The sequence below is a fragment of the Phalacrocorax aristotelis genome, chromosome Z, assembly GCF_949628215.1.
Source record: "Phalacrocorax aristotelis chromosome Z, bGulAri2.1, whole genome shotgun sequence".
Classification (NCBI taxonomy): Eukaryota; Metazoa; Chordata; class Aves; order Suliformes; family Phalacrocoracidae; genus Phalacrocorax; species Phalacrocorax aristotelis.
In genome coordinates, this window is record NC_134311.1 from 69,694,730 (window position 1) to 69,711,813 (window position 17,084).

The following is a 17,084-nucleotide window of genomic DNA, read 5'->3' on the forward strand; positions in this document are numbered from 1 at the left end:
GGCCAGTCAGCCTCACCTCCATCCCTGGAAAGGTGATGGAGAAGTTCATCCTGGAGGTCATCTCCAGGCATGTAGAGAGAAAGAAGGTTATCAGAAGGAGTCAACATGGATTCACCAAGGGAAGATAGTGCTTCACCAACCTGATAGCCTTCTATGATGGCGTGAGTGGCTGTGTCGATGAAGGGAGAGCAGGGGATGTTGCTTACTTCAACTTCAGCAAGGCTTTTGATACTGCCTCCCATAACATCCTCATAGGTAAGCTTAGGAATTGTGGGTTAGATGAGTGACAGTGAGGTGGACAGAGAACTGCCTGAACAACAGAACTCGGAGGGTTACGATCAACAGGGTAGAGTCTGGCTGGAGGCCTGTAACTAGTGATGTTCCCCAGGGGTCTGTGCTGGGTCCAGGCCTGTTCAATATATTTGTCAATGACCAGGATGAAGGGACAGAGTGTAGCCTCAGCAGGTTTGCAGATGATACCAAGCTGGGAGGAGTGGCTGATACACCCGAAGGCTGTGCTGCCATCCAGCAAGACCTGGACAGGCTGGAGAGCTGGGCCCAGGGCAACCTCATGAAATTCATCAAAAGCAAGGGCAAGGTCCTGCACCTGGGGAGGAACAACCCCATGCACCAGCACAGGCTGGGCGATGACCTGCTGGAAAGTGTCTCTGTTGAGAAGGCCCTGGGAGTGCTGGTGGACAACAAGGTGACCCTGAGCCAGCACCGTGCCCTTGTGGACAAGAAGGCCAATGGTGTCCCGGGGTGCATTAAAAGGAGTGTGGCCAGCAGGTCAAGGGAGGTTATCCTCCCCCTCTACTTTGCCCTAGTGAGGCCACATTTGGAGAACTGTGTCCAGTTTTGGCCCCTCCCTGGTTTAAGAAAGACAAGGAACTGCTTGAGCAAGTCGAACAGAGAGCTACGAAGATGATCAGGGGCTGGAGCATCTCTCTTATGAGGAAAGGCTGAAAGACCTGGGTTTGTTCAGCCTGCAGAAGAGAAGACTGAGGGAGTATCTTATCAATGCTTACAAATATCTAGAGGGTGGGTGTCAAGAGGATGGGGCCAGATGCTTTTCAGTGGTGCCCAACGACAGGCCAAGGGGCAATGGGCACCAGTTGGCACACAGAAAGTTCCAGTTAAACATGAGAAAAAGCTCCTTTCCTATGAGGGTGACAGAGCAGTGGAAGAGGCTGCCCGGAGGGGTTGTGGAGTCTCCTTCCCTGAAGACATTGAAAACCCACCTGGACATGTTCCTGTGCCCCCTGCTCTGGGTGTGCCTTCTCAAGCAGAGGGGTTGGACGAGATGATCTCCAGAGGTCCCTTCCAACCCCAACCATTCTGTGATTTTGTGACTAGGCACCTGTTCTAAGTGCCTTTTAGTTTAGGTTTATGGAACTTTTTCTATTAATATGTTGCATACCTTTTTGACCCTGCAATGCTGTCTGGTTCTACCCTCTCCTGTGGCAGCAAGTTCTAGAGTTTCACAGCCTGCTGTGAAAAGAAATGCTTTTATCTGTTTTAAACTACCTTTATAATGATTTCATTGAGTTTCCCTAGTTCTCGTATTGAGGGATTTGCTGAACAACAGCCTTGCATTCAGCTAATCCACCACCTTCCTGCTTTTGCAAACCTTTACTCTCCCCCTACCCATCTCTTCTTGCAGCTGAGGACCCCTATTCTGTAATATCTAACTAATCCTCACGCATATCAGTTTATTGAAGTTACCACAGACCTATCAGCACCATAATGTACACAGTACCAGTCCCTGGCTTATTCTGGTGCTGCAGAAATTGAAGCGTAGTCCAGCTGAACATGTAGTTGCATGTGCCTTGTCTATGCTCTTCTGCCTGCCCTTCATGGCTGTGCAGCATGCTGCCAGCCCATTGGGTTTGTCTTAAATGTATTATTACAACAATGCAAAAGTACCAGACTCACAAATCATTGTTGCTAGACTTCTCTGGCAGTTCTGAAAAGCAGAAACATTAAAGTGAAAAACATAGATCAGCTATGCCCGCTGCAAAAGAAAAGCCTCACTGAACAGTGGTAAAAGAGTGATATATTTTCCAAGACAGAAGGTCGTGTGAAGTTTAATGGACCTGTTCACATAAAAGTCCTGAAATTTCAGGGGTTCAAGCTGACCAGTAATACAAAGAAAGAGAAAGCCATCATAAATAAAAACCTTAACAGGCATGGCTGTCTGGCATAAAGCAGTTTAAAATTTTAGAAATACAGATAATTTGTCAGCAAAATATAGCTAATTCTTCTCATCTTCTCCACCATAGGGCTACCCTGCAGCAAAGACCAACTGTCAGTTCACTTCTGCCAGAGGCTGAAAGGCATTGGCAAGTGCTTGCTGCCATCAATACAGACTCAGTGCTGCTTCACGTGTGGTCAGCCCCGATTTCGTAACAAAGCAAGATATTGGGATCAGCGAGGCCTCAAACAACAAAATTACACTAAATCTAGAATAAAAACACCTCAAAACCAAGCAAACAACAACCAAGCTGCTCGGCACTAGCTCCTTTGAGCAGGGCTTCTGTTTACAGGTTTTATGTTGCTCCTTTTTTTTCTGATCCATCCAACATAAATGGAAGTCTGTGATCAAAACTGGGAAAACACATCCCTTAGGGTTATCGGTCCTACTTTACTGCTTCAAATTTTTCTCTGTAATAGTCCAAAATTCGTAACATAATTTGCAATGTACCAGCAGCTAGTACTTTTTAGGCATGCATAGAGGCTAGAATCAAGCTTGCAATAATTTTTTATTTTTTTAAATGAATGTTTTACTTGTTCTTTCTTCCATCTCTTTTCTGAAATCCACTTGAAGCAGCAGCACCACTTACTCAGTAGTGCTGGGTGAAGGCAGCCGATGAGGCAGCACAGACCTGCACTATGGGCCAGATCCCTCTGTGCTCACTCACTTTTCTGTTTTTAGGAATCAAGGTGAAGTGGCAGTGTTCCTCTAAATTGTTTGCTCACTTCATAAATTGAAAAGCAGAGTTTTATAATAACTGATTATGATACACAGGGTGAATTGAAACATTGGGTTTTTCAAAAGAAAAAATGTTCATCTTGTACTTGACTGAACCTCTGAAGGATACCTCACCAATAGCCTGTCCTGGCAAGTTTTCTTCTGCTACAAATGTCTTGCTGTAAACTGAAAACCGCACCAAATATGGGATGTTAAGTTCCCAAATACATTTTAAGCAACATTTCGTGGTATCATGAAAGCAAAGCTGTTTGCATCTACCACCTTAATAGGTAGATTGTAATTCACACCACTATTGAGTGGTAGGGCTGTCATTTAATCCAGTATCTCCTAGTAGAGTGTAAGCCCACATCCACAGAGTACTCTATCACCTCACTCATAGCAAAGTTCTCTCTCCCAGTGCAAATCCTTGATCATAGTTAGGGTGAGGGCACCAGGGACAACAGCCTCTGACCCAAAATATCTGCATAGCTCTGGGCCTCAGGCATTAGGAGAGCACTAGCCAAATAGTGTATATGTGTTGCTACTGAAGAAAGTGGCAGAACAAACTTCAGGGAGACCAGTCTGGACCCTCTGAAGAAAAGCTGGGCATTTTCAAAATTGCTAGACAGAGTCAGATGTTTAGATTCCTTTGACATTCAGTAGGATTTGGACACCTTGGTTCTCCATGCTCTTTTGAAAATCTCATATTTACTCCCTAGCTGCCTGTCAATTTAAGATTGTAATACAAGGAAATGTCACATTTTATGCAGTGTAGAGTGAGACACATAGCCATGAATCCAAGTGTCACTATGGTTACACAGCTATGACTAGCAATAGCCCTATTTCTAGACAGAAGTTTATGAAAGTTAATAGAAATATTTGGGCCTGGCTATAATGTATTAACCTAATGATAGCCACAAGTCTAATTGTCATTTTTCATAGGTTTGTGACCTGTGGCTAAGGGCTCACTTCTTCACTTGAAGTCTCTGGGAGTGCAGGATATGCAGCATGGTAAGGTTAGATTTATAAACCTCTGTGATGGCAATATAACCCCAGTTATAGGTGCTGATAAAACTTAAAATCCACTGTTAAAATATGGTGCTAGTATAACAGATGTAGGGGATGACTTACAATGGTGCACGTGCATGCATGTGTTTATATAGCATACATGCACATACTCTTAAAATAATGCATGTCTATGGTGTTGCTGGCCAATGCCAGACATAATGCTTTTTAAGTTTCACAGTGTGCTTATGTCCTTCTGAGGTCCTGAATGGCTACTGACCCTTTGAGCAACAGAAATCTGGGCAGTTCTTATTCCACTGGACACAGAAATACTGAATCATGTAAGGAGTGGAGGTGTTCCATCTGATTCAGGAAGCATTTGGGCAGGGCTTGGCCACAGGCTGCATTGCGTAGAGCAGAGCCTGTACTGCTACGTCCAAGGCAGTTCTCTGATGGCCAGGCAGCCTAGACTGGTGGACAGTGCAGACGTTTCTGATGTTCCCAGAAGCATCTTCTAGGATTTAAGCAGGACAAAGCTAGATTCACTTCAAAGTCAGATTCTTCTGGCTCAGAGGTGCCTGCAATGTTTTATTCACAGAGGTCAGCAGAAGTGGGCCATCAGGTATGCGGGCAAAGGAGAAAGTAGCTGACTGAGTGGATATAGTGCAGATGGGAGGAAAAGTGCTGGGGGGGGTTGTCCCTTCCAGTGCTCTGTATGGCTATTGTGGAGCAGAACAATTTCTGGCTTCATTGTTTTCTTCAGGGAGCTGTAACTTAATTTGAAATGGATAAAAGTAATTAAATTATATTATGGACATTAATCAAAGTAATCTTTCTACCCAGGGAAGCACAGGCATCACTGTTGCTCAGCTTAAAACTTTAGGGAAAAGACTGTGACAACAACATGAACTGTTTTAACAGAGCAGTGCCACTGCTGTATTTTACATGGGTTCTTACATTGCACTCAGCAGCCTAATATCTCCTCTATGCTAATATGTGCAGCCGTCTCTCCCATCTATTTAGCAAGATTCCTTTCTTATGACATAACTCTGTTTAAGTAAAGGTGGATTTATGGTCCTAATTGAGATGGTCACTCTTCTCAAAACTGAATAGAGTATTAAGTGCAGAGGCATGATATCGTTATATTATATTAGCCTGAGAAACATCAGCTTCAACAGGTTGCTCAGGAAAAAAAAATGTGTATTTGGCACATTCACTGCTTGTTCTAACATTTCAAGTTTTAAAAAATAAACTATGATGACATATTTGTTTCAAGCTTCAATAAATGGTATGGCTTATATCTGATGTCTCTGGTATTTTATGTTTCCAGTGCAAGAATATTCATAAGATAGAATTCCAAGGAAAAAACCCTTAGAAAGTATCTTTTCTATTCTAGGGGAATCCTCATCCCTGAGGTATTTTGATGCTTGATATTCCAACATAAAAGATATCACTAAAAACGGTGAGGGGAAAAGCAGTGGAATAAAGGATGGCACTAACTAAAAATATACATTAAGAGGCTTAGTTATTTCCTATGAAACAGATGACACCTTACCACTGCTTGTCTAAGCAGATGTGCCCTAGCTCCTTGGCAGCAGATGTGTGCATGTCTATTGTGTCTATTGTGGGGTGCATTTGTTTCCTGAGGAGTTGTGTGCAATATGATCATGCCCGCTTCCACCCCTCCCTGCCCTCTGGAATCTTCTTAATACTCAGGTTTTGCAAGTACTGCTGATACCCAGAAATTGAATCACGCTAACCCTGTTCCTTGGCGTGCAGCCCAGGAGCACAGGCATTGCAGTTAGGCACATATGCTTGGGTAGAGAGCACCATCAGCTTGCACTCAGTTACCAAACTCCACCTCTGCATCCATCCGTGGGTTCAGCCTCATGACACCCCATGGAAGTTGCAGGAAGTTGCTCCTTCTTACTTCACAAAGAAAGTGTGGATCTCCAGCCCACAAGGGCAGCGTCTGGCACAGCTGCTCTAAGGAGGAGTAATGGATTGAATTGAAAAATTAATTGAAGCCCCCTCGACTTTGCAAAGGCTCATTAGGCATTTACTGGATGACCCGCTGCACAACACAGCCTGACGCGTAGTTTCTGCTGTCTGCTGCATTGTGTGGCATGGCTTGCTGCACTTCTTTGGCCTGGCAAAGCATGCAGCACCCACCAAAAAGCCTGTCTTTTGGCTGCCTAGCATCAGCTCAAAATTAAATCACCATGCAGGGAAAACATTGCGCTTGTGGCTCTGTGATTTCCTCCATGATTTTAATAGAAATAGGGTCCCTAGGGTGTGGGTGGATTTGGGCAATTAGTTGTCCATTTTCCCCCATGATTTCTGTAGAAAAAGTGTTTGTCAGTCACTGGTTGTACCAATTTTATGGAAATACATGAGAAGTGCTTGATATTACCCACGCTTAAGCAGAAGTATCCAATGTAGATGTAGGCACCTGGGATAGCTACAGGGAGAAGTTACCTACTACATTTCATAGGTAATCACTGACTGATTGTCTGCTAATTGTTATACATGCAACCTCCATCTGTCCATTCTACAAGCTGGTTTAGGGCACTTTGAGATACAGGACACTGCTCAGGAACACCCTAAATGTCACGCATAGTAGCAGCAGACTCTACATTGCACATGCCTTAAGCTGTCAGGTACTGTATTGCAATTCATTGATGGAGATGTTGGTCGTCTTCCTTCTATAAGCCTTTCTAAGGCTGCTGGCTGCAAAGGTGAGTGTGGTTTGTGACACCTAGTAACAGCAGCTCTGCTGTGAACCAGCTCTGAGTAAGCTGAAGGCCAGATGAGCGTCCTCACCCAGAGTAACTTGTTTCTTTAGCTGGGTTTCACATAACCTCTGATCTCATGCTCTGCAATCCTAGCGGGCTAGGCAGTGAGATTTGTATAGATGTGACTCTCATTAACAGCTAAGTGTGAAAATAGCTACCCTGTGGCATCCAGGCACAATGAGAAGTAGACCTTTACAGCAGATTTCTAGGTGTGCTGGCTTCTCTGCCAGCAGGAGCACACTTGCATGATGATGATGGGATGAAGCAAGAGGGAAGTAGGGATTTGAGGAGTAGCGTTCCAGGTGGAGCCACTTAATGCAGCAGCACTGGTAGATTAATTTTGTGGATACAGAAACACAGTACATTGGAGACTTAAGAGTGACAAATTTCAGCCCTGTTGAAGTGAATGTCCTAGATGTCTTTGTTTTCAGTGGGTTATCGTGTTCCCTTGGAGAGCTTGGCGCCGGACACCTCTCTCCATTGGACTGACTGATCCAACTGTGTGTCTACAGGGACTCATTCTGCTGCAAAATTGTGATTAATAAGAAACATGGTTTATTGCTGCTGCCCAGCTCTGCAGCCTCCCAGCTCTTATACCTAGAGGTGGTAGAATATGGGGAGCTCACACAAGGATATTGCTTATTTCTGCGGCTGATCCCAACCTTCTCCTTTCTCTTAATGAACAAATGCAGATATCTCCAGCACACCCAGAGGAATAAAACCTGGGATGTGTTAGGCAAGGAGTACAAGTCTTGTCTACAGAAATGGTGGTGGCAGCAGCAAGAGCCAGAAGAATAAGCAAAAACTACAGTACCTTCAAAGTAGCCAACCATCTTCTGTAAACCGAGGTGCCTTGATTTTGGTAGGAATCTGTGGTGAACATGTGAAAACAAGGAAGATGTTAAATATCTGGGCTGTTGTTGGGTACCTACTTGAAAAATACAATCAAATCAAAAAGAAAGTTTATCAAGGTTCTTAAGGGATTCTGCTAATTCACTGTTACCATTATGAGTCATTTGGTGTATCTTGTACTAAATCAAAGTTAAAGATTTAGAAGAGAGGAAAATAGTTGCTTGGAGGGATTGGGTGTTTTGAGGAGGCAGTCTTTTGCTAGACCTCTGGAGTTACCTCTATCTGTGGCATGTTGCAAGCAGGTGAGAAGATGGTCCTCAGCAGCTGTCTGTTCTCTGCTGGACCCAGTGATTCAGTGGCTTTGGCTGGGGGCTGAGACATGATATATCCCTTCTCTTTATATTGACTCTAGAGAACAGTACTTTCAGGGCTCATGAAGGCCAATGAGCCAAAGAGGCCTGCCCCAAAGCTGGTCTATGAGAGGCTGCAGTTTGACTTCCCTCCAGATTTGAAAGGGAAGGTGTTGATCCCAGCTTCATAATTAATAGGCCAATACAGTGCCCAAGGCGCTGAGCCAAGGACACGTTGTAACAGTCAGCTCTTACTATGCTATTAAGGCAGAACAGAAACCCCGAAATCCCTCTTGTTCAGAATGAAGTATCAATAAATGAAAGAAGGGGTGAACCTTGGATTTTAAACCCTTGAGGATTGTCTTGGATTTGAGTAAATACTATCTGCTAGCAAAAAGAGACCTCATGTGAGGTCAGGCCAGTTCCTTGCAAATGAGAAGGGGAGTCCCAGGCAGGTGGAGGTCACTGTAGGTGGGAGCACTTCAAGGCAGCACTTCAAGTGGCTTTACTGCAGCAGTAATCCCTGGGATGTGAACAGGCGCTCAGTGCTGCCCTCTCATAATGCCACATCTGTGGTCCTGCCTGCCCGACTGCCTGGACAGCAGGCAAAGGGCACTGCTGTCTACTGTAGTGCTACTGTTAAGGGAAATTCCCACTGGGAATGCTGGCATGCTGGAGTGATGGCAAACATGGCATTAATGGGAAAGTGCCATAAGAAAAGCTGCAGTGTGAGGGAAGCTGATTAATGAACTAGCAGAGAGGGAATGCTTTATTACAAACCCGTGAGGAGACGGTGACTGGGAGTGCAGTGAATTTTCAAGCTCCCCACGTACTTATTTATACAGATGGCAGGTATGGAGAGACTAGGTTTTCTGTCTGTTCTCCTGCATCTGTTATCTATTTTATACAATAGCTGAAGTAATGAAGCTTGAGATTAAATTACCTCTTATCCACTGTGTTTGCTTGGAAGTATATTATTTGGTTGTTTGGCTCTGGAAATAAAAATATATTGTCATGTAATAATGTATGGGAGCCTGAATCAGACTCATAACAAACAATGCTGGCTTGTAAAATACTGTTCTTTGCTGCAACGCCTACTATCTGAAAGCTAATTGAATGGCACTTTTCTCCAGAGGAAAACTGCAAATTCTTTTCTACATGTCTCTGTCCCTAGTCCTGGCTTTCATGGCACACAGCCCTGGCCCTGGTAGTCAAAGCAAGTCACTGGAATAACTAATACACTGAAAGACCAGAGAGATTCTGTCCCTAGCTAAAAGCAGGCTGTGCCAGACCCTGTACCCAGCAGCCATAGACCTAGATGAAAATTGACTGACTTTATTCCTCCTGACCATCTGATGAGTGGCTAAGCCCAGCTGGTCTTGGCTTCACAGCCATGTAAAATTGAAATTATTGCATCTGAGCTGAGGGGAGGGCATGAGCGTCCTCAGGCTCCAGCATGAAGCCAGAGTTTGCTTACAGCAGCCGTCCCCCTTGTTAACAAGTGTTCCCTGCGAGGGACCTGGAAGCTGACAGTTCCCTGTTGCTCCTGGGTCACTTAATTTCCATTTATGCCTGTCTCCCAAGTGTGTGTTTAGGCAACGAGGCAGTGGGAATGTTGCAGCAGCCAGGCCCTGATGGAGTTAATGGGAGCAGAAATGGGTCTTGTTAATTATTGTAGTCACACATTCAACTAACTTGATTTTGACTGAATATTCCTGCTGGCTCCCACTCCCCTCCCACAAGGGACAGATGGTCTGATTGACAGGGGTACCCTTGTTTATTTGGGGACCCTGCTGGGAGCAGGCAGCGCTGGCATAAAACCTGTGCAAGCAAGGATGCTGGGGCTTTTGATCTGCTGCTCCTTTGCAGAGACATTCCTTCAGCACCAACTAAGGCTTAGCTTCATTCCGCTTGACCTGCATTCACCCTCCAAATGAGAAATGTCTTTCACCCCTTGTTGGACTCATGGTACCCAAAAGAGTGGTGAGATGGGGGACACAAAAACATTCTCTGCCGAGCTCAACAAATCCTTTGAGCAACCCGTCTCTGGGTTCACTGACAGCTGTTGTTGCAAGCATGTGAGGAGGCAAAAAGTGTCCACTAATACAAAGGAAGCTTTGTCCAGGGAGCTTTTATCCTGCTGCTGTGACTGCCATGGCCATGACCCTGATTGGGTCTGAAACTACAGAAAGGTGATTGAGACTGGAGTTGAAATTTTCCATCCGCTACATCGAGTCACCCTTGCTCTAGGTGCAGAATGAGTTTGTCTGTGTAAATGTGAAGTTTTTGTTAAGCAGCAATAGGGACAAATTATGCTAGAAAATTTAATTGCTGAAAAGTGGAGTGTTGGAGAGTTTGAAATCTTGTGCACATTAAGTTAGGTTCTATGAGCAATCATGAATAATGTCAAAACTGATAATTTTGATATGTCTGAAATGAAATGTTTCTGTTGGGGAATGTAGGTGGGTGCTGTTCACAGGACAGAAACTGTATCAGAAACTGTGTTGGATGGTTTGTCCATCAGCTGCCACTTGGAGTTCACATTTGGATCAGGTACTTGGCTGCAACTTGGTGTGAGTGCTGTAAGTGCAGGTTTGTGCAGGATGATGGAGTGATCCCTCTCCAGTCTTTCCTCTTGACAGAGTTTTCCACTATATAGTGACAATTATGACAGCAAAGACAGTATAATGTGATATTTAGGGCTGTCAGCTGAGAGCAAGGAGCAGTCCCTTCTCCAACACACAGGGAAAAATCTCAGTTTCATCTTGACCCTAGATGATCTCTTTTTTTTTTTTTCTTAAATAAATAATCAGTCAGCTGAGGAAGAAACAGTTACTCAGAAAAGCTAATTATTTTCTGGTGGCCAGTCACATTGTGCTGGTTTTATACAGGAAATATGCTAAGCACAAAGCTGAAAGTTGTTGGTGTCAATGGGTGTGTTTTACTAGCCGACAGCCAAGGCAAGTTGGTGTTGAATTCGCCCAGTAAGCAATTACCAAAAGTCCCCGAACAGATTTATAGGGTATGTCTGACTGATTTCCATTGTTTCTGCACACACAGGGCTGTCATGTGCTTAAGGCTGAAGACCTTTTATAGGGGGAATAATAAAAAAAGTCTCTGAGGAAAGAACATTGTGTATCCTCTGTGACAGCACATGCCACCTCTCCCTCTTGGATGGGAGTTGCCTGCTGAGATGAAAATATGCCATATACAGAACGCAAAATCCACTGTAGATTAGAGCTACATGGACAATGAGTTTCTTTCTCCTCTTTCATCACCTTTATTTATTGGTTTCCTTTACATTTGGTGAAAGACTGTAAATATTTAGCCCTAGATTAGTGAATTAAGGTTGATACTAAGAGGACTGTTGCATCCTCAGCAGTACTTGTTCTAATCGAAGGAAAAGTATGTTTGATCTAGGCAGAGGTTGTGTCCCAGTGAAATCAAAACATCTTCTTTGCTCCTGAGCTGGTCTGCTAGGATGACTGAAACTACTGATTAACCTCATGTTATATTACCGCACATTTTCAAGCCTTCTGCCTTTTGCTAGCTGCAATTTTTGTACCTTCTGCTTCCAACCTCAAGACCGGGCTCTTTCTTTCAGTGCCAGGGTTAGGTGCAGCCTCCATTAGAAATCTATTCCACAGAGACGTGCTTGCAAACTTTGGTCAAATCACCTCTCTGTCTTCCCTTGAATGTAATAAATACACTGAGTTTCTTCAGTTACTCCAAGGTGTATTTAATGGACTTCAATTTTTTCTGTCCCATTTTTGAACCCTTAAAATTTTAACTTTGAAGTGCAGACACATAAACTTGCTACAGTACTGCAGATCTGGTCTTGTCACTGCACACAGCATTGGTATTCTGTTATTTTTTCAGGGTCAAATTTTACTTATTACAGCTCTAGCATTGAGTTATAAACATAAACTCAGTGGTAGTTTGCCATTACTATGCTGCTATTTTCCAATGTCATGAACTTCATCATACAGGCACCCTCTTATATATGACCTCTCATCTATGATTTTAGGTTTTTTCCTTTATGAAAGCAGATCTTTAAATTCCACTGACTTTAGCAAATGACCCAGTTCACCCTATCTAACCAATCTCCTTTATTTACTGTCTCACCAATTTTTGTGTCATCTGAAAATATTCCTAGCATGGATTTTCTGTTTTCTTCCAGATCAATAAAGATACTTAATGGCAGGAATATGTCTTTACAGGAATGAAAGTGTTTGGTTGATGTTTCACTTGTATATTATTTTTATTATGAATTCTGAATGTGCTTGCGTTTAACATAGTGGTAGTTCATACAATCAAAATATTGCATGAGGCAAACTGAAGTTTTTCACAGATACCTTTTGTCCAGTCCAACCAAGCTCGTCTGTTGGAGGGAAGCTATGTTAGGGTTATGGCTTTTACTAGGTTGGTCCTTGTCAAACTGCCCCAGTAAAAGCCACAAACCTAGCCTTTGTCTTTCTGAAGTTTCACCCTCAAGGCACACTGAAAACATGCTCAACAACAACTTTGAAACGTCTTTGATCTCAGCTTTCTGTTAGTATAACCATTGAGACATCTTTGGGTCAGCTGGACAGTTGCCATCTTAAACATCCAAATTGGGAGGAAAGCAAAGAGACTTGCAGAGGAGATCTGGTGCATGACATGCTTCTTTGTTGCCTTTTGACACTTCTAATTATACATTCGATCACAGGAATTTTGAAAACGTAAGCAGCTGCTGTTCCAACCAGCTGCAGACCAGCCCATGGGACCAGCGAGACTCTGGGAATTTGTTACGGCAGAGGAAGAACTTCAGCTGGCTTCTCTTCACACTAATGGCTGATATGCTGACTGTAAAGCTTCAACTTACAGATGTTCCTAGGGCATCTGTTGAAGCTGTCTGCCAAGGACTTGCAGGCCCAGTGCTTACAGCTGGATGGGGCCAGGCTATGAAAGGGCTATGAAAACTCCTGAACTTTGTAGAGTGAGGATGGTTCTGACGTAGAGGTTACACACCTTGGTTCTGTAGACCATATGCTGAGACACAGCATCAAAAAAACTATTGCTTCTGATGTGTGGCAGCAGTAAAAGAGACAACCAGGGAGTTATGTGTTCTTGCAGCTTTTCTAGATCCAGGCAGGAGCACTGTCTCCTTGTAAAGTCCAGGCTAAGCAACCTTTTAGCACATCTGAGGGGGTTATGGTGTGGGAAATCCTGGTTTTGAAAGTCTTCCTGAGCCAATGTTGGCTAATAATTTAGGGGAGCCTGCAATGGGAGATGCTGTGCCACAGGCTTCTGTTGGAAAATGTGCAGCCCATTCCCAGGCTGCGACCTCAGTGCACACAGGTATTAATCCAGCACCTTCCTGCTCTTCCCCAGGGGCCATTAGTTGGCCATGGCTTCTACAGAGTGAAACCAAATAGAGGAAGGAAGGCTGGCAAGGGAGCTGGCTGTCTTCATCACTGCCTTAACTGAGAAAATAATCCTAAAGATGTCTATAGCCAACGCCAGGAACAGAGCTGCTTTTGATCTAGGGAGACTAGTCTAGCTTAGTAACAGCTTAGAAGGGAAAGTGTTATTGTTTTAGAAGCAGATCCAGCTACTGCAAATTTGGATGGGAAAGAAGGAGGCAACTTAGAGTGCTGGAAATTTGTGAGAGGAGGCAGGTGATAGTGACCTTGTTACAAATCCAGGTGCTCTTTTGACTGCTAGCCTGTGTAGAGCTGAGCTGTGATCCCTCTGGATAGATCACAGAAGCACAGCTGTAGGCTTGTGGTCAGGCAAAACTTCCATGGACAACTCCAAAGCAGTGGTAGTTATTGATGACTGATAAAATTAAGTAAAAACATGTAATTTTTGTGAGAGAAGGAATTAGTTTTCTCAGTGAAGGACTTGCCACTTTCCCCTTGTGCCACCACTGGATAAGGTTGTGAACAAGGAATAATTTGCCTCTGAACTGACAATTCTGGGAATGCTTATCTTTGATGATCTGAGCTCCCTCTCTGTTTAGCCATTTTATGACTGAAAATGCCACCTGTCTGAAATAATATCAGATCTTATTTCAAATGTCAGTGGCATCTAGCTTAAAAACTAACAGCTGGACTCTGAATCTCTAGACAGTTCAGGACAAGGAGCTGGTCAGGAGTATTTTAATGGATGAAAAGAGACTTCACTGAAGATATTTTGTTCAACTGTGGGAAGCTCAATTAATTTTTTTAAATGACATTTCAGAATAAATGACATCTTATTAGACAAAGTGATTTTTTTTTTCATGGGAAAAAAAATATTGCCATAGCTAATATCCTCCTTTCAAAGTAAAATCTTGGCAAAGTTGTAGTACTTAGTGGAAAGCTGACAAGCAATCAAAACTTTGACCTGGTTCTATTTGTTTGACCCTGTGTGCAGTCCTAGCAACTACTGAGAAATAACACTTGACATGTTTCTGAAATGATGTTAACTCCTATGTCCTGTCTAATTTCCTTTCTGTGCCTACATTTCCCCTCCATAATGATTGGAGGAATACTGCATGGTAACTGATGAGCTCTGCTATCATTCATTATTGTTGTTCACTGTTAAATAGGCTTTATTTGCTATATGTTATATGGCATTGGATGTTATTTATTAACATACAACTTAAAATCATGTTTCATATGAAATTTCTCTCAATGAGATCAGAAGAAAGTCCTAAAATGATGCGTTGAACCTGATTTCTACCTCAAATACCAAGTCATGCAACTTTGGAGAGGCAGCTGAATAAAACTGAACAGCAATTCACAAGATTTTCATCAGCAGAAGCTTGCCCTTTCCCATTTTCAAATGAGAACCAAACCCCCAATCACTTTACAACATATTTTTTTCTTGAAATTTAATCCATATTCACAGAAGAGCTTTGCAAAGCTTTAGATGTTTTTAAATGAAGCTTCAGATGTTCAGCTAAGTACCCCTTGGATGAGACTTACATGACTGTACGTTCCCTATTTGAACACTGTTCGGGTAGCAGTGCAAGGGCTTTTTTCCTGACAAACGCCTGTGTGTGCATCCTTTTGTAATATCCTTTTCAGTTTCCAGCTCAGCACTTCCAGCCACCTGCTGCTGATTTTATTTCCATCACATCTGAAGCAATGTGTGTGCTTTCTCCCTAACAGCCTTCCTTCATCATCTTTGTGGCCCTTCACGGAACTCCCTTCAGTATGTCCGTGTCTCTTCTACTGGGGAGCCCAGCACTGGATGCAGCACTCCAGATGTGTCTCACCATGCTGCGCAGAGGGGAAGGACCACCCCTTTTGATCTGCTAGCAATGCTCTACCTAATGGAGCCCAGGATGCTGTTGGCTGCCTCTGTTGTGAGGGCACATTGCTGCCTCATGTTCGCCTTGTCCACCCCCAGGTCCCTCTCTGCAAAGCTGCTTTCCAGTTGATCGGACCCCAGCCTGTACTGCTGCCCCCAGGTGCAGGACTTTGCGTTTCCCTCTGTTGAACTGCCTGGCGTTCCTGTCAGGTCATTTCTCCAGCACGTCAAGGACTTTCTGAATGGTGGCCTCCAGTGTATCAGCCACTTCTCCCACTTTTGTATCATTTCCAAGCCTGCTGAGGGTGCACTCTGACCCATCAACCGGCGCATTAATGACGATGTTGAACAGGACTGGCCTCAGTATTGATCTCTAGAGCACACTGCTGGTCACTGACCTCCAGCTGGGCTTTGTGCTGCTAATCACAACCCTTTAAGCCTGGCAGTTCAGCCACTTTTCGCTCTACCTCACGCCCACTGATCTTGTCCATACTTCATCAATTTGTCAATAAGGGTGTTACAGAAGACAGTAGCAAAAGCACTAATAAAGCTGAGATAGAAAGCAGGTAGTTTTTCAGGTAGGTGAATTCAAAACACTGATTTGCTTGACTGATGGTAGCCTAGCCAACTCTGCTCAGGGAGTTAAAGATGTGCTCACAAAAATTTCTCCAGTGACAGTGCCTGTGGTTGCAACCTGAAGCAAAAATGCTGTCAAAAGCAAGTATGGACTAGAAACATATTCAGCAAGCTCAGCCCTTTGCAGAGTGTGGGTAACTGAACCAAATAATGTCTTTTCTTTCTTGAGGAAATTCAGTCCTCAGTCTTCTCACTCTGCATTTGTAGAAGGGTAACAGAGCCAAATGTTGTTTTCAGCTGAGATGGAGAAAAGAAAACCAGCCTGTCTGGCACTTAGTTGTATCTGAGGGTTAAAACTACTGTGCTGCAGGTCTTTAATGAGATTTGTTTTTGTGAAATTCTCATGTGCTGCTATTACAGCAGGTAGTCCTTGCCGAGGGCTGGGATGCTGCCCTTCCCACCCAGCACCTTGCCTCCACCAGCTTTTCCCATTTCTTGCACAGCAATGGTTCTTGTCAAGTATAAATGCATTTTTGTGTGATGCTACAGAAGTCCAACAGTAATAAAAAGCTGCGGAGAGAACAACCTCTCCAATTCCACCATGAAGGCTGAAAACTATTTGAGGGAGGAAGGAAGGGAGGGAACAAGTAAATTGCTAGCTATCAGGCTTTTGATGCTTTTGCCTTTTCAAGTGGATAACACAGATCTTTCTGCACACTCCAGAGCTCTGCAGAAACATCTTCATTGCTCACCCAACTTCTGAAGCTGTTTTTACGGAACAGAACAGGAAGGAGAAAACGAGTCACTGATAAATTACTGGAGAGAGAGATCAAGCCTTTGTGAGTGGCTCAGAGAGAGCTTGCAGCCACCAAAGTTGGTGCCTAAACACTGCACAGAGTTATCTACAGTAATAATCCCAAACTGGCCTGCAAAACCTCGCACACATTCACCTCCATCTAGAATTACGCTTGATCACGATGTGTGATGAAAACAGTCTGCCTGGTGGGTGTAGCAGCTCTGAAAGCCCTGCTGATGAGCTGCTGGTCAGAAGTAAACAGCAGGTTAGATTTTTTTGTCTGTTTTTTTTTTTTTCCAGACTTCATTTTCTGTGATAGTTTATGAAGACTGTTGTATTCTGAAGAACTGAAGACTGTTTAAAGGCACTGGTGTTATTTTGAGCACTGAATCAATAATGGGCTTGAAATACCATAGGACAAGGTAGACCAGAGGATGAATTCATTGACTGATTTATCC

General features: G+C 43.7%; 1 protein-coding gene across 3 annotated transcripts in view; it reads left to right on the top strand.

The window, feature by feature from the left end:
- Window positions 1–16,430, top strand: part of ADAMTS12 (ADAM metallopeptidase with thrombospondin type 1 motif 12) — a 196,397-nt gene extending 179,967 nt beyond the window's left edge. For 2 of the 3 annotated variants that reach the window (XM_075079144.1, XM_075079147.1), the window contains exon 24: window positions 15,113–16,430. In XM_075079144.1, the coding sequence (XP_074935245.1) occupies window positions 15,113–15,384 (272 nt within the window). In that variant the 3' untranslated portion in view covers window positions 15,385–16,430. Of the gene's footprint in view, window positions 1–2,282; window positions 5,277–15,112 lie in introns of those variants that run through there. The other variant, XM_075079145.1, reaches the window with a different exon arrangement.
- The last annotated feature ends 654 nt before the right edge of the window (window positions 16,431–17,084 follow it).